Source organism: Etheostoma spectabile, chromosome 7 (genome assembly GCF_008692095.1).
Source record: "Etheostoma spectabile isolate EspeVRDwgs_2016 chromosome 7, UIUC_Espe_1.0, whole genome shotgun sequence".
In the NCBI taxonomy this organism is placed as follows: domain Eukaryota; kingdom Metazoa; phylum Chordata; class Actinopteri; order Perciformes; family Percidae; genus Etheostoma; species Etheostoma spectabile.
In genome coordinates, this window is record NC_045739.1 from 6,246,802 (window position 1) to 6,270,404 (window position 23,603).

General features: G+C 39.7%; 2 protein-coding genes across 9 annotated transcripts in view; one reads left to right on the forward strand and one right to left on the reverse strand.

Annotated features, from left to right (window-relative positions):
• The first annotated feature begins 778 nt into the window (after positions 1–778).
• Positions 779–18,998, forward strand: LOC116693159 (sodium- and chloride-dependent taurine transporter). 3 transcript variants are annotated; one of them, XM_032521923.1, is made up of 14 exons: positions 779–984; positions 4,649–4,878; positions 4,982–5,116; positions 7,700–7,934; positions 8,471–8,603; positions 9,325–9,459; positions 11,246–11,349; positions 11,501–11,625; positions 13,108–13,220; positions 14,241–14,378; positions 14,828–14,930; positions 16,636–16,736; positions 16,867–17,037; positions 17,231–18,998. In XM_032521923.1, the coding sequence occupies exons 2-14, from the start codon at positions 4,650–4,652 to the stop codon at positions 17,384–17,386; spliced, it is 1,878 nt and encodes a 625-aa protein (XP_032377814.1). In that variant the 5' UTR covers positions 779–984; position 4,649; the 3' UTR covers positions 17,387–18,998. The 3 variants fall into 3 exon arrangements, with proteins under 3 accessions (XP_032377814.1, XP_032377815.1, XP_032377813.1); XM_032521924.1 differs by having other exon boundaries at positions 830–1,012; XM_032521922.1 differs by lacking the exon at positions 779–984 and adding an exon at positions 2,767–2,899.
• Positions 18,999–20,597: 1,599 nt separating this feature from the next.
• The window catches only part of LOC116693152 (glutamate receptor-interacting protein 2), a 31,180-nt gene continuing 28,174 nt past the window's right edge, over positions 20,598–23,603 (reverse strand). For all 6 annotated transcript variants that reach the window (XM_032521901.1, XM_032521900.1, XM_032521906.1 and 3 more), the window contains exon 24: positions 20,598–22,531. In XM_032521901.1, coding sequence (XP_032377792.1) covers positions 22,334–22,531 — 198 coding nt within the window. In that variant the 3' untranslated portion in view covers positions 20,598–22,333. The remainder of the gene's footprint in view (positions 22,532–23,603) is intronic.

The following is a 23,603-nucleotide window of genomic DNA, read 5'->3' on the forward strand; positions in this document are numbered from 1 at the left end:
ACTGCAGTGTAAAACACAATCTATGGTCAATACAATATAGTACTATTATCTATTGTGTAAGGGCAGACCTGACACATATAAAACAATGCAGTTTCTATAATTCCACCTGATATTAGTGTTTTTATGACATACACACTACCGGTCAAAAGTATGGGGCCACTTACAAATTTCCATTCCACTCGATGTTAGACAGAATACCGCTGATCTGAGTGGGGGGCTGATCTTTAATGCAATATCACATTACCCATTATCAGCAACCATTCATCCAATGTTCCAAAGGCACATTCTGTTCACTAATCTGATATCATTAAAAAAAACTAACTGAGAAAACATTGGAGAACCCTTTTGCAATTATGTAGCACATAAGTAATATGAAACCTGCTGCGCTGTTAAAAAATGCAACTGATCTCAACTGGTATTCTGTCTATAATGGAGTGCAATGGAAATTTCGAAGTGACCCCAAACTTTTGACCGGTAGTGTTGCCTATGTAAGGGCTACGACTGACTAAATGTTCCTGTTGGGAGAGAACATGTGTTAGGAAGAATTATTTGATTTTGGGACATGTTTGCAATGTTTTGGTAGGCATGGTGTATTGTGTTAGTGTATCATTGTATTTTGAAAATTAGTGTTGGAGTTACAATGTGTGCTTTTGAGCATAAAGTATTGTCAGTTGTCTGTTGTAGGTGTGTGGGTGCGTTAAAAGTTTAAGACAATTCTTAAAAGTATTGAAACAATTGTCATAGCAACGTAAAAAAAACCTGTAATGCGTTGCCAGAGACTCAGGTGAAGCGCGCGCGGAGGGAGGCTGTCGCTTTAAGAAGTTGTTGCATGGAGAAGCTGGTGATTTTCCACTCAAACTGATATTAAACCAAACGCGCACAAGCGCGTAGAAACAATGGTCTCTCAGAAAAATAGATGAAATAGTTTCACTTTAAACGTAGGCGACCAAATAAGGAACAACAGGCTGCCTATTACGACGAGAGGTATTTCGGCATCTTCCTTACGTATCAAGTCAGTAAATGATGCTTAATGTTTTAATTGACGTATAGTTATCTGCTTTTAAGCTGTCTGTTTTTAAGATTACATTTTTTTTAAAAACACTAAGTTGACTATCATTTGTCACCGTATTTTGATGTAACAGGCACGCTAATTCCTTTTATTCTCTGATATAACAGACTGTTCCTTTTTTTCTTTGACATGCTGCTGTCCTAATTCCGCTATGAAAAAGAAAAGAAAGTCCTGGCGTTTTAACTCTGCTTTGAAAAAACATCTCAAGCATATATTGTTTTGGTTTTAAATAAAACCCGCAGCTTTGCCCTTTGAACCCGGACTCCTGTGTTTATAGCTGATAAGACTGTTCCTCGATTCTCTTTGATAAATTTTTCGAGGGCTGCTGTGACGCCTTCAGGCTCAGCCCGGCTTAGGATGTGTGTGTGTGTGTCTGTGTCTGTGTCTGTCTCTCTGTGTGTGTGTGTGTGTGTGTGTGTGTGTGTGTGTGTGTGTGTGTGTTGATGCCAGGTGCACTCACCCTCCACACCCACAGGTCATCTGGTCAAGTGTCTCCCTTATAACACCAATTCATTCAATCAGCAGGATAAATCCTAAAGGACATTTTTTTTTTAACTGTGGGTGATGAAAAGTTGGTGGTTTATCAATATTCACAATCATTTTTACCTTCTCAGTTAGTGGTTCAATATTTTAGCGTGAAATGAGCTCATGATGTGAACAAGTGTGTAGCGTTTCCATTGCATTTAAACTGTAAGCATGTTTAAAAATGAATTTACCTTTAGACAAATATAGTTTTAATGCTAAATTAGGAGATTGGTTGTCTGCTCCTCACTCGCAAGATATCTGATCACAACAATGGTAAAGCTGAAACGCAGATCCAATTTTAGAAGACAAGACACAATAAAAATAAAGCAGTAGTTTGGAGTTGGTAGACTAAAAAGTGTAGGCCTATTAGCAATAATAAAAAAAAATATACAGATCCAGGTTGACATTATGTTGTTATTCAACAAGAACTGACTCATTTTCAGAGGCTGTCTGTGAGCTATAAGTAATGAACAAACATCACAATGGGAACTGTTTGATTTGAAACGGGCTTTCTTTCTGTTTTTAATTGACTTTTGTCCGCCAGCATTTGTCCAGCCATTGTGAGCTCTGAGCTAAGCAGTGAATGGTACCTAAACGGACTCATTGACGAGCAGGACACTTTACCTTATTAGGAGTTGTTATAAGCAGATACTGTACTGGTTTACGTTTCACAGATAACAAACCACTTGTTATGAAAGAATGGAGGGCCAGTGATTCTAAATGCTCTGCATACCAAGAATTATCGCAGCATACGCGTGAATAAAAATAGTTTTCACACAAAGATGTTTGGGAGTGGCATGGTGATGTTATTGGGGCTTGTTATGAAACTGTGCTTCATACTTTAGTGCTGTTTGAGTGTGCAACAGAAAAAAGAAGAACCCCCCCCCCCCACACACACACACACACAAAAACTCTGAATGCTGCCTTCAGTTCATCCATTTGTTCAAGATCATAATTCAAGGCCAACCCCCGGGTTTGGACCAGCCTCTGACTTGTCCACTGTGTCTCCAACATAAATAAGTGTGTGTGTGTGTGTGGGGGGGGGCACTTGGCTGTGTGTGTGTATGTGGGCAGGGAGTTGTGGTAAGTGGAAATTTACAGTCTCCCATGTTGGTACCTGAGTTGTCTGTCACAGCGAGGCTGCGTCCAATCTCCACTTTGGATTTAATTGTCTTTAGCCAAGGGGCGGGCCCTGCTGTCAGCTCAACTACTTGTGAGCAGTGTTGGCATAAAGGCATTCAGTACAGAGGAATGGTGACAGCTGAGAGAGAGGACTCTATACATAGTCGCAGCCATGAAGGAAATGTAAGTTTTCTAAACTTTTTCAGGGTCTGCATGTGTTAAGTCAAAATGTTCTGCATGAATGGACGTATAATACAAAGGGGTGTAATGCTTTGGTGGATATCGTAGGAGTCTATTAGTGTGTTAAAGGGTTAGATGAATAGAGAAAAGACCTGCAAATACATTTTAGTGTTGTCTTGTGTGATTCACGTTGACATCAATGAGGATTTAGGCAGTAATAATGTTGTGCGGATTAAAAAAAAAAAGGTTAATAGCGCATATGTCTGGTTTAAATCCCTAGGACAGTTGGTCTTAAGTCTTATCTGGCTGGCAGACAGCCTCCTAAAACCATGCAGGCAGGTGAAAGCATACGCTAAGCAGATGAGGGGAAACGGGGAAAAGAGAGAGAGAGAGAGAGAGAGAGAGAGAGAAAAACAGGATGAGAAACAGAGTGGGCAAGAATGGATCCAGTTATGTAAGGAGGTTTGAGAATGGAAAGCTGTTCAAGTTGACTTGTCATGCATAACAGGAAGAGAGAAATCCTAGAAAATGATGGGACGCAGTGAGCAAACATGGGGGGGATGGAGGAGTTGTTGTTGTTGTTGTTGTTGTTCAAGCGTTAATTAAGTGAAGAGACACAGTTGTCCGTTTTTCCATTTTTCAATGTCCCAGAGTTTCCCACTTTTCCCACAGGCTTAACACTTGTCTGTACAACTTGTTTTTTATCGAAGCTTTCAACAGACATGCAGTTTAAATGTATCTCTGGGCCCGCAATAGTTAAGGGGAAGTATTGATATTGCCCAATATTGTTTAAATGCCCTAAAATAAGAGGAAGCTTTTCTCACTAGTTTTACAATCAATCTCATATATTACAATGAATCATAGCTTTCTCATTGTCCCCCTTATTGTTCTTTTTTACATGTCAGCCGGGAGCTTAACGCCCATCCAGTCTTGGCATGTCTCAAGACTTATTCCTGTCCTATTAGGGTTTCTTTTCTCCTCTTGGGCTCAATGGGAAATAGAATACTTCAGTCTTTCTTGGAAAGGTGCTTTACAGTGTAAATGCCCAAGTGTGCTTAAGCTGTTGCATCATCTTGAGAGCAGCCAGGGCTTTGGGAATGCATAGGGATGTCTTCTTCTCTAATTTTGGATTACGGAGGAGTGATTTGTTGCTGATACAGTAACATAAAAGGAAGCAAAGAGAAAACTTTACTTGAAGCATGTAATGTATCCAAACATTCCCTTCCTTTTCCTCCAGTGACAATGTGCCCCCCTCCGAGCAGCAAAATACTCCCTGAAACTCAGAGTAAAGTTGGGAAAACAGAGAGCTACGTGAACAGCAGAATGTGCTCATACTGACGCCAAGGTGCTTGTCTTTCAGCGTGGGTGATATTATAGCTATATAGCTTGCAGCATGCATGTGAAATATAGATGTTTTTTTTCTACAGATTGATTGAGAAAGATAAAGAAACAGAGTGGATATTCTTTGTTAATGGTTGGAATCTCGCTGTCTGTTTCAATCAGCTACTCAAACATTTCTCTAGCCTGAATGACCTCCGTGCATCAGCTTTTCAGATTAGCAAGATTAACAAGATAGTACCGTATAGCATGTATTTAGTGGTTACACAGCACGCTGTAACACAATCAGACGACAGCATTAGCCCCATAATGCTCCTCCCTATCTGTGTTTTTTCATGCCCATCCCTGTCTCTCTGTCTTTCTCTTTGTATCTCTACATCTTATGGTTCCCCTTTCTTTTTTTGCTGTCCACAGCATGGCACAAAAAGAGAAATTCCAATGCTTAAAGGATTTTCACAAGGACACGCTGAAACCTTCACCGGGGAAGAGCCCAGGCACACGGCCTGAGGACGAGGCTGAAGGCAAGGCTCCTCAGAGAGAAAAGTGGGCCAGTAAGCTCGACTTTGTCCTGTCCGTAGCCGGCGGCTTTGTTGGATTAGGAAACGTCTGGCGCTTTCCTTACCTTTGTTATAAAAATGGTGGAGGTAGGCAGAAGAAACACAACACATTGGGGTTAAGCCAAAAAAATCCTAGGTGGGGGGGTGATCGTCACTAGAAGATGTCTTACTTCCTCTATCCATTACACAGGTGCGTTTCTCATCCCTTACTTCATCTTCCTGTTTGGGGGTGGCCTGCCTGTGTTCTTCCTGGAGGTCGCACTGGGCCAGTACACTTCTGAAGGAGGGATCACCTGCTGGGCCAAGCTCTGCCCCATCTTCACTGGTCAGTCCAAGCAAATAAGACGCAGCATGGTTTCAGGCCCTTAGGCTGCTTTGTGTTATGTAAACGACATTACACAAAAGTAACGCAATCACAGTAGTGTATTCCTTTTTGCTGTAACGCAGTAATATAACGCATTACTAATGGCATGTCTTTCGTCCGGAACTCTGACCCCAGCTTCGTATTCTTCTTCTCCTTTGACTACTCCCCCAGTCTCTGTGACGAGGTTAGCTCCTCCTACCTCAGCCCGGCAACCAATAGGAAGATTGTGCAGTGATATTCATTTAGGCAAACATAAATACACATTTACAAACACCACACACCAAATACTGGGTTGGGGCGACCTCTAGCTCACTTGGTCGAGTGTGCGCCCCATAAAGGCTGAGTCCTTTGCAGCTGCCAGGGTTAGAATCCGACCTGCGGCCCTTTGCTTCACGTTGTCCCTTCTCTCTCTCTCTCTCGCTCCCCTTTGTTATCTCTCTAAACTATCTAATAAAAAATGCCCCAACGAAATAATCAAAAAATAAATAAATTAAATAACATATAAATTGAATCTAGTTTGGGTCAATCTAGCACTGACCCGGTACCCATGAGCATAAAAACCACAGGGTCACCCATCACACCCAAAACAATCCAGTTTAGAGTTATTTAGTGTATCATATTTTCATTGGGTTATTCCGCCACTCCAGTAGGTGGTTATTTTGACCCAGTAACATTGTCATAATTACATTTCAGTTGGTTCATAAATGAAACCAAAAACTGTATGTTTTCATTCACTTTAGACAAAAAAAGCTTTTTACTGTTTTATTTTGTTACCTTAAATATTACACTACATTCCAAAGTGCAAAGGACAACATCTGACATGTAAGTTTAAAAAAAAAAAAAAAACGTAACAGTTAATTCAACACACAATATGTCTTCGCTCTGAACAATTCATCCAAGTTTGGATTATTTCCAAAACAGTTGAAAAAACCACAAACAAACATCTACCCCTCCTAAAAAGAAACTTGTTAAAACAGTCAGGTGTGTACTATTGTAAATGGAGAGGAAGCAGCAGATGCATCATTCAAATGTTTTCATGTCTTGGACATTAAATCCCCCAAACAATGTTCCCCAGTCTAGGAAGTTTTGCAAGTTTCTCTCACTTAAGTGAAGTATTTTTTTTTTTTACTTATTCTTTAGAAAACAACCCCCAAAAAAGCCCACAGGCCCTGAAACTGGGTTAGTAACTTGACTCGGGATTTTTTTTTTTAGTGTGCACATGCTTGAAGGAGCTCAGAAACATGAAGTCATCCTTAGATTGAATATTTTGTGTGTATAATGGATTGATTGCCATGGAAACAGATTTGCAAAATCTGCAGCAGGTCTGTATTTTTTGTTGACAGTGTGGATCCACTTGTTTTGTCTTAGCTTATAGGATGTTATAAATACTGTAGGTCTTCTGTGACGGTGTTGTCAGGGTCGGGTTCTCTCAGAGGTCGTTGGACTTGAGATCACCAATAACATACTGATACTTTAAGACAGTTAAGGGCCTCTCATTGCTTCTTCTTCCTACATTTGAGTGACAGCTGTGGACAAGCATTGAGGTACCACACCTTCAGCTGCTGCCATGACACCCTTACTCATGATCACATAGGGGATATGACTTGAAAAGAGAGGAAGCTGTGCTTCATCGGATCTCTAGCAGCTGCTGATGGTCTCCACTATCACCCCCCCCCACCCCACCCCCGCCCTCATGTGTTTTTATCACACAGTGAAATTCATGACTTTACTCCCTGCACTCCAGTACTCATTGGAGTCCACACAAACATACGCACGCACACACACACACACACACACACACACACACACACACACACACACACACACACACACCTGTCACAGCATTGACTTGTCCGTCAGTTTGCATTTGGTATGTGGAAACAAGACATTGGGGGCAACAGAGATGATGAGTTTAAAAATACTCTTGAGCAGTGGAAGAGTACCGCGGATTTCTGTGTCCAGGTTCGTGGCAAAGTCATCTTAAAATAGTGTTTAAACACTAAGGACACAAAAACACTAGATAGAGTCACTAGATAGAACACTAGAGTCAAACTTTCCCTTCTTTAGTTTTTATAAAGAGTTTGTTGTTATTTATGTTTGTGAAAGCAGGCTTTTAAAGTCTTCATTTAAGTTATTTACCTCCAGGCTAAAAATCTGTGTTTTGCTCTCTGACTGAAAGTTGCAACTCCGACCCCAAAACGTATCACTGACGTGTGGCGCAAGACAAGAAGATAAACTACTAAAGGCCAGAGAAAAATATTTTCAGCTACTGTAACAGTTTTTATCACTATTTTGTGACAACAAGGAATCTACAAGGGACAAAGCTCTTAAAACCCACCGACAGACAAAGCCAGTGTCTGGCTGGGGAACATAGTGGAGCATTTAGCAGCTAAAGAGGTAGATATTTCACTCAGGACTTAGTGGAGTGATTATTGGTGCCCAGAAACATAACAAAGGCTTAATAATGAAATATATTGAAATCACAACTCTGTCTTGGATTATATCTTGAGCTGAAAATCTGCCTTCTTTCCTCCCTCTCTCCAGGTATTGGCTATGCCTCTGTCGTGATCGTATCTCTACTAAACATCTATTACATTGTGATCTTGGCCTGGGGACTCTACTACCTGTTTCAGTGCTTTCAGCCGGAGCTCCCCTGGTCTAAATGCAACCAGCCCTGGAACACCGAATTCTGTATAGAGGACACAGTCCGCAAGAACAAAACCCTATGGCTAGCAGCCAACATGACCAACTTTACCTCCCCTGTCACGGAGTTCTGGGAGTGAGTATTTACTGAGAGCCTGCCAAACACACACACAAACAGTCACGTGAATATACTAAAGTAACACTGCCTCTGCTGCATCTTGCTTGTGTAAATGTGTTTAAACAGGCACAATTATTACAAAAATGCACAGTTTACTTTAGTTCTGCCAGTTTATATCTATCTTAACTTTATTTATACAGCACCTTTCACATGTTAAAAGCAGCTCTTCAAAATGTGCTTTCTTACATGTATAAATTTGATGACAATTCATCTAAACTACAAGTGTTCATGCAGCATTAGACGCCTAAATGTTTAAGCCTCAAAGCTTTTCCACGTAGTCATCTCACCATTTTAGTATCTGCAGGGTGTGGACATGTCAGAGTAAAGGCCAAGTCATGTGGCTGTTAGATTTCCACTTTTATTGTACCTATCATTGTCTTGAGTTTTCAGAACACCAGGAAAGTTCCCGTGTTTGAAAATGTACAAGATAACCTCTTCTATTTTAAGTCCCACAACTGCCATTAACCTGTTCTGTGCCTCTGTATCCTCTGCAGACGCAACGTCCTGAGCATCTCCACTGGGATTGAGGACATAGGGCCCCTGAAGTGGGACCTGGCCCTGTGTCTCCTAGCAGTGTGGGTTGTCTGCTTCTTCTGCATCTGGAAGGGAGTTAAGACCACTGGGAAAGTGAGTGCTGGAGGCGTAGACATATCCTCTACTTATTTTGTGGCCTGGATGCTGTTAGGCCTTTATTTTGTTTTTTTTACCCTGACAAGTCAGTTACAAAACACTGTTGCTCAGAGAAAAGCCACATGCTAGGAAAGCAGTTCATTTGGTTGATTTAGAGACTCAAGTCTCTGCGCTGTCCTGGAAGTTTCTTGTTGGCCAGACTCACTGTCGGCTGTAAGCAGTTGACTGCCGCACCTTAGTCCTTTCTTTGTTTCTGTTAGCGGGGCAGAAACTGGGCCACAGCCAACAGGAGGAGCTCTGTCAGGAAAATTATTAACTCTATTAAGGACTTCCTGTGGGTTTATTTCCATGTATAATGCACGATTCATTGTTGGGATTAGTGTGCATTAAAATGACCATCCTTAGTCTTTAACCAGATAGCAATTCAGAAAGTGAGAAGCTATTGTACTGTGTAGAGTACTATTAGGCATGCACTTCTAAACCCTCTTTCTGACTTCTGTAGGTAGTATGCATCACTGTTCCCAGACCTATTCTACATTATCTCTGTTAAAATATTGGGAAATTAGAGGAACAATGCATGTTTTTTCTGGAGAAAAAAAAAATATGTTCAAAATTAGAACTTAAAAGGAAATTGAGTTTATCCTACCTCAACAACAATGAATCATACGTCTATAACTGTTGCTCAGTATTTTGGCTAATAATTCCTTGTCCTGTCTAGGTGGTGTACATAACAGCAACTTTCCCATTTGTGATGCTGATTGTGCTGCTGGTGCGTGGAGTGACCCTGCCTGGGGCATCTGAAGGGATCAAATTCTACCTTTACCCTAACCTGACCCGCCTACAAGACCCAGAGGTAGGATCTTCTCCTCTTTTTCTGTAATAGTTTGCTACTTTAACCACTGCCCTTCATATCTTTCACATTTCTGTGTCCAGGTATTAAAGGATTAGTTTTACTTTTTAGGAAACACACTTATTTGCTTTCTTGCTGAGAGTTATGTGACAAGATTCCTACCACTCTCATTTCTGAGAATCATTACAAATATTAGTGTTGCTCTGTACGGTTTACATTGGACGGTTTTGCTATGAGTCGCTCATCATCTTATGCCAATTCTTCTAACTTCCTGCTCACGCTGCTAGCCTGGCCTCTTGAGGTTTTCAGTTGTAAACAATAGAGTTAACACCGAGGAAAAGGTGAAGATGGCTATTGGCTATGATGACCTATGGCTAAGATCCGTTTGTCCGACTATGTGGACAAGCAAGACCATCTCTGTATCCAACTCCATCTCTGCAACAGAGACAAGCAAGGTGGAAATGAACACCGACAACCTGGTGACTCTTTTTCTGTGTGCCAGTATGGCAGACACATTCTGCTTTATGATGAATCATGCACAAGTTGAAGGAGCTAATGGGATAACATTTCACTGGAATTGTGCCTCGCATAATTTTCTATGACAAATAAAAATGGATTGATTGATTGTCTGTACGCTAATTATGCAACTACACCTAGCAGCTGGTTAGCTTAGTATGAAAACTGGAAACTGCTTGCTTGGCTCTGTCCAAAATCCACCTACCAGCACCTCCTATAATGTGTTAATCTGGGATTTTTAGAATGGTTGCACCTACTAGCGCCAGTATTCACAATGATATTCAACCTGTCACTGGCTCTGTCTGTCATCACCACATGCTTCAAGAAGTCCACCATCATTCCTGTGCCCAAGAAAACAAGGCCATAGCGCACATCGTCGACACCAGCCTATCTTACCTAGAAAAAGATAGGAAGCTATGTGAGATTGCTGTTCATTGACTACAGTTCCGCATTTAACACCAGAGTTTTCTACAGGCGAGGGTTGACGGAGAAACTTCTTCCACCCTCGTCCTTAACAACGGAGCACCCCAAGGCTGTGTTTTGAATCCCCTGCTGTACTCCCTGTACACACACGACTATGTGGTCACTTTTGACTCCAACACCGTCATCAAGTTTGCTGACGACAAGGACCTGACCCACTGGTGTCAGGACACACAAATTGAAGGAGCTGATGAGATTAAGTTTCACTGAAATTGAACCATGTTCAATTTGTCATGAGACAAATAAAAAAACTGGATTGACAAATCAAACTGAAAACATAACCTCCTTGGCAGAGGTCATAACATTTTTGTCTTCTCGGTGTGAGCAATCACTTATTCGTTCATACTTTTTATTAGCTGAAAACACATTTCACAACAGGTGTTTTTTTTTTTTTAATACTCTTTATTGATCCCCTATGGGGAAATTACAATTTACACTGTGTTTTTATCACACACAGGCCTGAAATACACACATGCTTAGGACCTATTTTTGCACTAATGGGGAGATGTCAGAGTGAGTGGGCTGCCAGCGCTGGACGAGCGCCCTGAGCGGTTGAGGGGGGTTTAGTGCCTTACTCAAGAGCCCCTTGGCAGTGCACAGGAGGTGAACTGTCATCTCTCAGCTACCAGTCCACATGCTGTACTTTGAGCCGAATGGGAACTTGAACTAGTGACCCTCCGGTTCCCAACCCAACTCCCTACGGACTGAGATACTGCCACCCCTGGAGGTTAGAGGTTGACCTCATCTGTTATGGAAAACACTGGGAAATCCAACTGTTCCTCTGTTTTCTCAGGTGTGGATTGACGCGGGGACCCAGATTTTCTTCTCTTACGCCATTTGCCTGGGAGCCATGACATCACTGGGGAGCTACAACAAATACAAATACAATTGCTACAGGTGAGCTGTGTTTCCACGGGGAGGGGGAGGGGGGGTGAGAGACTGCAGTAGTGACAGCAACTCGTGTCAGAGACGGTTGCGTGAAAAGAAAATGGGAACTTCGGTTCCGTCTGTGTTGATTAACAACCTCCATGACATATGTGTGACATAGGGACTGTTTGCTGCTGGGAGGCCTCAACAGCGGTACCAGTTTTGTGTCTGGCTTCGCAATATTTTCCGTCCTGGGCTTCATGGCACAAGAACAAGGGGTGGACATTGCCGATGTGGCAGAGTCAGGTACGAGGGTCAAGGTGATGGCAGCAGTGATGGTGGGTGCTGTTGCCAAACACAAAAAAAAAGACAATTGGAAAATTATCAAAAAGAAATGAGGGGGAAATAGTAATTCAAGTAGTTTATTAAAGTCTCGGAAACGATGATGCTGAAATGTAGAGGTATCGGCAATTGCACACTCCTTGAATAAGAGCCTCAAAGAAACAGAATTGTTACTTCAGTGTGAAATCTGTTCCCCCTTTTCTGAGAACAGATTGCATGGCATTGGTGCTGTATGTTTTAGCTACACAATGAGCTGCTGTGTCAAAGAGCTCCTCATCATAACTACAAGTGTTCAATGGCACCAGGTGTCCTCACGTCCCACATTCAACTTGCTCATGTCATTTAGTAGCTTTGAATCTTTTTGACCAGTGGACATTGCTAAGAAGATTGGCACCGTACTGTATATACTTTACTGTATATTGTGCGCTGGCAACCAGAATTGATATTTCTGACCAGCAGCACTGCATTGTTAGCCCAGTTCTGTTAACAAGCCGTGGATCTCCTGAGGTGGATGCCACTGGTTCTGTTTCTGCCTTCCTTAATACTCTATGTGGACTTTGAAGGAGATGCATCTTCTTTCAGCATGCTCGCTCTGTTCAGTTTAAGATTAAACTCTTGCTTTCTTTAAGACTGCAACTTGAATATAATCGTGTGAAATCCAACTATAATTGTAAAGCAATGACAGCAAGTCTGTGATGTTGTGTTAGCGTGTAGATACAAGATATTCCTTCATATATGAAGACATAGAACCAAAATTTATAAATTAAAGCATTTGTAGAAATAAATTACATTTTGCTCAGCTGTTTAAAGGAAACAAATTCATGTGATTGCTGACTTTGTGCCCCATGCTCTTACTATTCCTGTTGATATGGTTCATGGCTTGGCTACAATCCTCATCTGCTTTGTTTAGATTAAATACCTCTTTATTGTCATGGCACACAGTAAGTACCAAAAATGGAGACTAGTAATTTTTTTTTTAGCATTTTCATATTAGTTATATGTGACCTATACCAAACAATAAACAAAAGTAAAACAGCTGTAGTGTGTACAGTATAAACAGAACCTAATGAATAATATGTGCATTGAATGGTCTGGTTATGTTATATACAGTATAGGCAGTAATATGTACAGTATAAAGAGACACATACACTAGTAAACACATACAGGACACTAGAGCATGAAAAAAAAAAATTTGATTATAGACATTTAACACAGAGACAACAAAGAATTAACACTCAATCCCATAGACTTGACCCAATGTCTTTCAGTTGTTGGACAATATAGATTAATATAGATTATTGGCAGTGCCATACCCCGCGAAGCCTCTCTAGCTCAATCTTTATAATATTTTTCCAATCCCGAAATGTCGTCCAAGCTGAAATCAGATAGAAACATTAATTCTGTTCTCCGCTCCTTCTCCCCCACCCCACTATGTTCTCCCTCCAGGTCCTGGCTTGGCCTTCATCGCCTACCCTAAAGCTGTGTCCATGATGCCGCTGCCAACCCTCTGGGCCGTCCTCTTCTTTATCATGCTGCTGCTTCTGGGCCTTGACAGCCAGGTCAGTATTTTCACAATCCCTGTGGTGTCGAGCCATATACAGAATTGTTTGTTGATGAACTGCCTGTTAATTCACACAGACACCTTCCAGGTCCCATGGGTGAGTTGGCTTCTGCCAGCCACAATGTGTAAAACCCTTTTAGTGTCTCTCTGATCCACATCTCATGTCTCCAAGGTATCAGATTACTAACAGACAAGAAAAGCAGCTTGTTCCCACAAAGGGATTTTTTTATCACAACCACACTTTGAGTCCTTTTAATGCCCTGTAATTCCACAAATTACATTTTCAGAAGTTGATGGATGTTAAACGCAAAACATTTAGTTAGTAGAAGCCATTATAATAGCTTGTATGCAAGCCATCTAGCTTCGATAGGAACAGACAAGATAATCTAAGTAGACAACACAAGTGTGCACAAGAGGGATTGGCCAGCCATATCACATTTCCTGCCTCCAAGTGAAATTCTACTCCTGTGCTAACTCAGTCCAGCACATGACCAGCTACTTATCTCCCCCAATTGCAAGATCAGGCCGATGCTCTAAATTTGAATACGTGTAAATACTCATGCGGCTAATTCCAAAGAAATGTTGCCAGTTACAGTGTGTGTGGGTGCATTTCTTGACCATACATTTAATGCAGATTTGTAGTTCTGAATGCTATATATTGTTAACATCGCTCACACATACATGCCACTGTTATGTAAGGAGTTTTTGTTTGGTTATTTATGTAACAAAGCAGCATGTTCTTCGTCAATAGGAACATTTTCATTATTTTGTTATGACATTATGAGGCAATGCAGAGACACAGGAAAGCAAGAGAGAGACGGAGACAGTGATTCTCTGTTGTTTTGTTGTCTTGGTAGCAACAAACCAGTGCACCCCTGTTTAAATTCTCATTACTGCTTAACAAAGACGGCTCTCATTCTCTAATCACTGGTTTGTAGAAGAAAAACAAGAGCTGCATGCACACATAAAGAGACATTTTTTTCCCCCGAGTTCTCAATAGTTGCTTTTGTCCCCACAGTTTGTTGAAGTGGAAGGACAGATCACCTCTATTGTGGATCTATATCCGGCCATCCTCAGGAAGGGTTACCGACGGGAGATCTTTATAGCTGTGATGTGTTTCATGAGCTATCTCTTGGGACTTGCCATGGTAACGAAAGTAAGTTCACCAACAGTCACTTCATTGGAGCCTCTGCACTCTCACTTCTACTGCTTATCCTGTTTAGAAGGAAAAGAGAGTCTGTGTGTTTGGATCAACAGCAGAGATAACGCCACAGACTTTCCACTTGCCTGTTGGCTGCCTCATTGTTACGACCAAATATGGCTTCCTACCACATTTACCACTCACATCCTGTGTCTGAGTGGAACAATTCGGAATGCCGTTTTCCGTTTAGCAGTTAACTGTGCTTCAATGGCGTCTCAGCACCTGTTGAACTCTGCTTCTATTGGTGCGGTGCCAGTATTCTTGTATGCCGCCTACAACACCCCCCCCCCCCACATACACACACACACCCACACTCTGCTTTAATACCCACTTCTATCTCTTTGATTTTGTTCCACACACATCAGAGAGGTAATTAATGTGGCTTTCCTTTTTTCTTTTTCCAGGGTGGCATGTATGTGTTTCAACTCTTTGACTACTATGCAGCCAGTGGTGTGTGCCTTTTGTGGGTTGCATTCTTTGAATGCATTGCTGTAGCCTGGGTTTATGGTAAGTGGAAACGACTTTATGTGATCGCTGTTGTCGTGTGTGTTGTTTTTCAAAGTAACGGTACTGAAGAGTTGAGGGAAGAAAGCAGAAACAATCTTGTTGGTGGTAAACCAAGAAGTCCTTGTGGTTCCTCCCATGGCAGTAGTAAATAACTTTAACTGCATGCAGAGGCGTAGTGAATGCGGGTGGGAATAGTGTTTGTCCCCTGCTAGATTGTGATTGGCAATCCAGGGTTTCATCCCACCAGATTACATCCTCCATCATCAATAAAAAAAGACTTAATCTAATAAAAAAAGAAAAGAATTGTAATGAAAGCAATGCAGCATCTTTCTATAATAAATCGTAGTATTGTGAAGCCATCTGATTCTGTTAATGGAAATAAAAAATGCATCTGCCAAACCAATATACATATACTTTTGTGACTGTGAGGCTAAAAATATTTCCTCAAAAAAACTCAGGTCAAGCAGCTCGCAACAACCCCAATATTTAATTTCTCTTTCCTACCCCTTACTACTGTTTCAAACTGGTCTCCATCCAGCTGGTCTCCATCCAACACTGTCACTACCACTATCAAAACGTTCCCAGGCAGTAACACCATGACAGGACTAACCCCCCCCCCCCCCCCCCATTACTGAACAATCCTTGTGTAAATTTGAATAATTTTTCCAGTCAATTGTCCCTTAAGTTTTACCAGAAAATGGCCTCCAGTATTACAGATAAAAACAAAAACAAAGGGCCGCTTGGTAAAGTGCAGGTTGCCTAACTGCACAATGATTTCAAATAAACAAGCTTCTTTCTTTCTTCAGTTGTAATTGTTGCTTATGTAGTCATCAAAATGTAATGTAATTTAAAAACGTTCAAGTTTAGGAGCTTCAACAGATAAACAAATTAAGACAAAAGAATCTCTCCAACACAAGAAAAATCAAGTTTGAAAACCAGTGTCCTAGACGTTCAGGAGCTGTTTTATTATTTTACTTATAGTTGTATAGTTTTTTACAACAGATGCTATTGTAGCAGCATCAAAATGGACCTTACTAGCTGCTGCACTTTGCATTCATCTGTAGTCCCTTTGTCCCTTTGTTAAAAAAAAAAAAACTGAAAACAGAAAAAAGAACATATTGTTAACATGTTCATAGGAACATAACATAACAAACATTAGGCCCATTTAAAGCATAGCACACACACCACACTAAGCAATGCAAAAAGAACACAGTTCACCACAATAAACATTTTGGAAGGATACTTGATGACCTAGTAATCTAGCTACAGTACACCTGACAAAGCTTAGACTGTTTATACTATATACATTTTGTGGTACATGACCCAGCAGAGGGTGGGGGGTGGGGCAGTTTAGGGCAGACAACGAGAGATAAGGGCCCATAAACATGCTCATTTCGAAAATGAAGGTCAATCTGTGATAACTTGTCTCGCATTGCCAGACCACAGTGCTGTGGTAGAGGGTGCGGCTAGTTCACACCGCATTCTGGGATGGGAGAGAGGATGGTTTAGTTTTTTTTTAGTCGGAATTTCCGGCAGCACCTGAACAATCCCTGAAGTGGAACTTCATGGATATAGACTATGCAATAACAAAAAATAACACGTGAACAGTACAAACTAATGATATCTTATGTACAATATCAATTAACTTTGCTGACACACACACGCTATCACTCATGTCATTCTTCATTCTCTTTGTGTTGGAAAGGAGTTGATAATTTCTACGATGGCGTTGAGGATATGATTGGCTACAGACCAAACGCGTGGATGAAATGGAGCTGGACCATAATAACTCCTGTCCTCTGCATGGTGAGAAATAAGTGCCAGCCTTTGGAGTGACGCTTTATGGTGTTAGATGAGATATTGTTGACGACATGTTGACAGTTAAATGTTGAAGGTCATAGGGGTGTACTAAAAGAACAATGTGTTTGTTTTCCAGGGCTGCTTTGTCTTCTCCTTGGTCAAGTACAAGCCCTTGACCTATAACAAGGTGTATGAGTACCCGGACTGGGCCATCGGTTTGGGCTGGTTAATGGCCCTGTCCTCCATGATGTGTATTCCCATGGTGATGGTCATCAAGATCTTACAGTCTGAGGGATCCCTGATTGAGGTGAGCTCAATCCTTTAGTGCTTTTAAAGGAAATTTTTGAAATGTTTTGAATTTTGTTTATGCATGCAGGAATACAGATGTGATACAAGTTGAATTATGTTTGCCATTTTCAATTTGATAGTTGTCACGTTGAGCCTTAAACTGCCCCCGTTTGTGATGATCATTAGCCTAATCTTTCATCTCCTTCCCTCAGAGGATCAAAGCAGTGGCAGCCCCAGCGAAGTCAGGCGTGAGCTCTCGCCCAAAAGAGTACAACTTGAAGGGCAGCGAGTTGACACAGCCCCTGGACCCAAACAGGAACAATGGCTTGATCAAGCCCACCCACACCATTGTAGAAACAACTATGTGAGCACTCTCTGTGAGAGGAAAAAGATTAATGTGCTTTCTGTATTATTATCATATTTGCTAACTTTGATAATGGTAGGTTTGCATCATCCATTATATTCACATTAGAGATACTCTGGTTTGATTTATATGAAGAGAGTTATATATTATTGTTGTAATGTTTTATTCTCTAATTGTTTTTTTGTTTTTTTTACTATATTGATATTGTTGATTACATTTGTTGTTTCTGTAGTTGGCACTGATCTCAGTTTAGGCACTTTTTGAGATAGAAAATGTTCATTGTTTACTACATTTCTGTTGATTCCAGAGACAAGATAAGGAATTAGCTTTTTTGGTGTAATAGAAGAAAAGATTAAATTCTCACTTCACATAAATTCGGTAAACTAAACAAGTAATTAACCGCGTTTAAGAAAACTAAACATCCTCACGATTGTGGCAGTCTCGTTGCCCAAGCTAACCTCTAATGTTGTTGTTGTTGTTGTTCATCCCTGCAGTTAAAATGAATGTACCTCGCTAGAAGCGAAAGTGAGCCACCCACGTCTCTCAGAGTACACATAGCATTTTAAGTGGCAATATGCAGTGTATAGAGTTAATCTTGCTTTACATCCTTTAAATTGCAAGTTGAACAAGGCCTTGGCCAAATACTGTGAGAAATGCATTCATAAGAAGATCTATCCATCCTCAAAAACAGAATGAGATTAAAAAAAAAACAGCTAAGGAAGAAGAAATAAGGAGAAAAGGGAAGTGGCATTTTTAGAGTATTTGTACACAGCCTGTGTGACTACTATAGTCAGTCCCATAGTGCATTTATTGAAACCTCTTTTTGCACTTTATGTCATTTCACCTTTTTATTGTAGTATTTGTTTTTATTGTTTCAAGGTATTTGTAGTTGCGTTTGCAACACATTTCAGGAAAAAATATTTTTAGCGTCTAACTTTTTTGATATTGTAAACTTTGGTATACAGTATCTATTTGTCTTCTTGCTAAGATGACAACAAAATAGAATAGAAATCTGACATCAAATATATTTAGAAGGATCTGTGAGAACATCACTTCAAACTAAAAACGTTACTTTTTTCTAAGCATCCTGACAACTCTCCATCGTGCTCATTACAGAAGCAGAAGTGCTTTGCAGAACTACCACTGGATTCTAGTTTTTAATGTTCAGCTTAGGCCTTTGTATTGTAGAATTTGAATTGTTTGTAATCACATATGCCTTTTGTAACAATTTTATACTGTGCATCATATAAACACCATCACTGATAAATTATTTTTACTGAAAACTCAAAAAAAGCAATTTGTTTTTAAATATTGATTACATTGGGAGCCAGGATTACATTTTCCAGTGTGCAATATTCACTGAAGCAATGGCATTCTGTGCTCGCTCAAAATGCACCATCAAATTTAGAATAATGTTCAATAATGCATCAAATTGCACAGTTGGATACTCAATCTTAAGCATGTGCAGGAGCCACCACAATACCAAGCTGCTTTGTCTGTTAAAATCTTGGAGATTCATGTGTACCAAAGTATTTTTGTCTCACAGTTGTCCCCTTTTGAGATGCACATTGCATCATTTCTACATAGATTACAAATAAACATATTTTTTCTTTGGATTTTATGTCTCAATAATTCTTTTTTCTTAAAATGAACGTCTCTTAAGCATTTATAGATCATAATTCCTGTAAAGTGGAGAAATGTCCACCTCACATTTAAATGTGGTTGAAATTGTTAAGTGACATGATTGACATGGAAAAAAACTTACTAATACAGCCCATGATTGACAGTGTCATTTTTTTTTCTATGAACCAGGTACCGATAACATACTTACCAGTTTCTACTAGTACTTAACCTTTGTAGGTACAGGGGAAGAAAATAAGACTATGGGGAACAAAGGAGTAACAATGCAGCGAGCTAGAGTTTAACCTGCTGTCTGCCTGCTATGCACCTACATTTAAGTACCAGTGGGAACCACTTACTATTTTATTGGTACCTGAATCATTCAGCTAAATCAAACTACACAAGTGGGCTGTAAAGTGTTTCGGTTATGATTTATTCTCACCATTAAGTCATCACTGCATATTGGAAGAGTTGCTTTTGTAAAAGGAGATGAGAACAGCACCGCACAGATGATTAAGAGGCTGCATTTCCGCACAATATCATGTTGTCTTTCTTCATAGAAATACAGGTCCTGACGGTAATCTAGATATGATTGCAGTTCTTAACTTTCAGATGACTTAACTCCAAGCACTTTGTATGTGTGTGCACAGCCTCTAGTCATTGGTTTAGAGAAGGCTGTTGGGTACAATTTAACGTACTAATCAAACATTGCTAAGTATTATTTTTATTCATGTGATCATCTACTTAGCTGTTCCTCTTCTAACCTTCATCAATACTGTTTATTTTGAGTAAGTGCTACTTATACAGATCACAATACATTTTGATTTCATCTGTGAAATGGCTATTTTTATGTAAAAGTCCTCCATCAAGCAGATAACACTGATGCTAACCTTAGTGAGTTTCCACCTGGTTTGACACTTGGCCTAGATTTTTTTTTTTCTGGTTGTCAGTCCCTCCATCAATCTAACGCTCCCCAGCAGGTGGGAACTGCATTGCCATCTCTCCCACGGCCCAAGGATGGCACTTGCTTATATGGGCATGTCTCTGGTGCCCCACTGTCCGGCTGAAGCCCCTGAGGCACTGAACTCCCAAATGCTTTAATTCACATCACTTGGATAGTCAACATGAGTGCCTGTGTACATGAGTAAGCAAATTGTTTTAACTTGCAGATTTATTTCTGTGAAGAGGTCAAGTGAGAGGCTCATATTTAGTGTTTGAAGATCACTTCCTGAACATAAAAATATTTGGAAAACAAACCTGGTGAAAATAAAATGATCTTTTGCACGCCTTCATAGAACAAATAAGACACCACATTTGTTCCCAGGATGTTTTTAAGAATTTTGGCTTCAAACAAGGGTGGACAGTTAGACTCTGTCTGGGCTCATTCTTTGATGAGCACAACTATCAACTGCACTTGAAACTGTGTTCCAAACTGATAAGCAATTGTTGCAGTTTAGTTGACTTCCCAAATAGCAAATATTGTATAATTTCTTGTTAATGTTAAATAACAGGGTATTGTAATTTTTTGGATATACAGTCTAGGAATAGTATGGTCTAGATTTAGGGAAATTAAACACACTTGAGAAACCAGATCCAAATCAACTATGGTTTCATGAACTTTATTCTTGTAAAAGAAATGTTTCTTAGTTAATAAATTAAATAACAAAAATAATATATCAATACATTTTTCCATTTCCTTTGAAACGATTCCAAACGTATTCAGAGAGGATGCGGAAATTAACCAATGAGCAGCCACATTCAGTATCACAGCTTACAGAAAGATAATATACTGTTAATAAAAACAAAACACTGCATACCCATGATACATTGTACATTAAAATAAAAAGGTACAATACAATAAATTAATATAAAACCTTACAAAATAGGCCTCGGTATGCAACATAACATTTAATGCAAGACATGAAATCTGATTTAAAAAAAGTTAACGCCCCAAGGATGAATCAGTCTAAATGGGACAGTGACACTATCTCACAAAATCTTGATATCAGCCAACAAATGAAACCAATATATATTCCAGAGAGGCAGCTGGATCAGCAGGTCAGATTTGTTACGCAAAAGCTTTATAAAAACATGTAGTCATGATAAAAAAAAAAAGAAGGGACGGGGGGCCTGTCACAAAGATCCTGTTGGAGAAAACAGAGGAATCCAATACGGTTTTGTTATAGGGAAGAGCTACTTGCACGACAAACCCAGTGCATACCTTACATGCTTATAGATACAGGTAGGAAACACAGCTACTGCAGAGGGGGACATCAATCCAGTCAGATGTTGAGTGAAAAAAAAAAAAAAAAATCATCTCTGAAAATTGAAAAGGCATTAGATCCTCCCATAAGTCATTCTGGTGTAATGCCACATACTGAGACACAGAGTCACACAGTGAAAGTGGGGGAAAAAAGTGAAACAGAATTTTTAACAAATCAATCATAAAATGTGCGTAATGTGCAAATGAAGTGTTAGAAAAAATGTGTGCAGAATGTGAAACTGAAAACATCTTTGTAAACGTGTGGCTGAGCCATCAAGACATGGACAAAAAAAACAACATATTGCAACATTATATATCTCTGAACACTGGAGTCTCTCTGGACCCATTCAGATAGGGTGGAGTGTCTTCACAAGAATTCTTGGTATCAAGATGTTAGGGGCATTCAAATTCAGCAAATGATACATGGAACGTATTAGAGAGCATTCTGTCTATTTGGAGGCACTGTCCCTTCTCCAGGGCGGGCAGTGAGAAGGAGAGACTGGAAACGAGGGCAGTGAGCCAAGTCGTAGCTGAAATAACTCAAATAAACACAATGTGCCTTTGGACCTTGAGTCCACTAACACCCTGCATGTCAATGTGTGTGTTTGTGTTTTATATGCATGTAAAAAAAAATTTAACAACAAAAGAAAGATTGTGGAAAATGTGCTTTCACTTGTAACATGAAGCTCATTAGAGCAAAGATGGTAAATGTAGCAGTGCGTGTATGTGTAGCATTTGACTCTCTCTAGAGCTGAGGCGTGTGTGTTGACATCCTGGCTCAGTCAGAAGCAATGACTCCCCCTGTTATATAACTCGCCATGTGGCTTTTCCTCTGGAGAGGAAAGGGGAGGGGGCTGCCCTGAAGCCAGAGCCTCCTCTGAACTGCATCATGTGAACACAGTGACTAAAAGGGGCAGTAGTGAAAACGTGCACTTCGTGCGATGAGAGTGGCCGTTTCTGTGAGGATGTTATGGCGTGAGTGTGAAGATCTGTCTGAGAGGTACTATGTGACAAACGTAACAGTGCACGACATGTGTGTGGTCCCAGTGTTTCAAAAAGCATTTGTGGTCACAGGGCAATGCTGTTGGTCCTGTGCTCGGGAAAGCAGAACAGTGAGTTTAAGGGGTCGTCAGAGTCGTCGGGCAGCCCAGTGTCTGCCGCTGCCAGTGGATTCCTGCTAATGACCAAGTCCAGGCTATCTCCAGCCTCTATAATTAGGGGCACCGTTAGACAACAGTCCAAGTCCCTGGTCCTCACACGGTTCACCTGGAAGATTACAATCAAAGAAATCATTCATCATGCTACTACATTATATATTTGTCTAAAATACATAGTTTGACATGCTGAGAAATGTGCTTATTGCTTTATTGGGGAGTTTAATTTGATTTTAGTGAAGTTTTTAGCATACAAAAATATGTAACATCACGACCACCAGCTGTGGGCCTGACTGTTAAGAAATACTGTTGTCCCAACACAGGATAGGACAAAAAGTCCTCTAGTCCTTCATATAAAAAGGGCTATGCGACAAACAGTTGTGGAAGAAGTATTCCGATTTTTATAACTATCAATATTACATTGTAAAATAGTCTTAAAAGTAAAAGTCCTGCATTCAATGCAGAATGTCCCATTTCAGAACAATGTTTATCAATTATATTATTGGATTATAATCATTGATAATTGAATGCAAGTATCACTTTAATGTTGCAGATGGTAAAGATGGAGCTATTTTCAATTACCTTATCTACTGCTGTGCACTGTAACCTATAAGTATAGTAACTAAAGCTATCATATAAGTGAAGTGGAGTAAAAAGTTCAATATTTGCCACCAAAATGTAGTGGAATTCGTAAAGTATAAAGTAGCATAAAATGGAAATACTCATGTAAAGTATCTCCAAATTGTACTCAAGTACAGTATTTGAGTAAATGTACTGTTACTTTCCACAACTGATAACAAACCTATGTTGTTCCTTTTTTTTTTTTTTTTTTTTTTTAGAGTGAATACTATAGAAAGAATGCACATTGATCGGCAAAAGGGCAAGAGAAAACAACTCAAAAGTTTGAATGTAATACAGAGATCTTTTTTTTTTTTTTTTTTTTTTTTTTTTTTTTTTTTTTTTTTTTTTTTTTTTTTTTTTTTTTTTTTTTTTTTTTTTTTTTTTTTTTTTTTTTTTTTTTTTTTTTTTTTTTTTTTTTTTTTTTTTTTTTTTTTTTTTTTTTTTTTTTTTTTTTTTTTTTTTTTTTTTTTTTTTTTTTTTTTTTTTTTTTTTTTTTTTTTTTTTTTTTGTTTTTTTTTTTAATTTTTTATTGTTTTTTTTTTTTTTTTTTTTTTTTTTTTTTT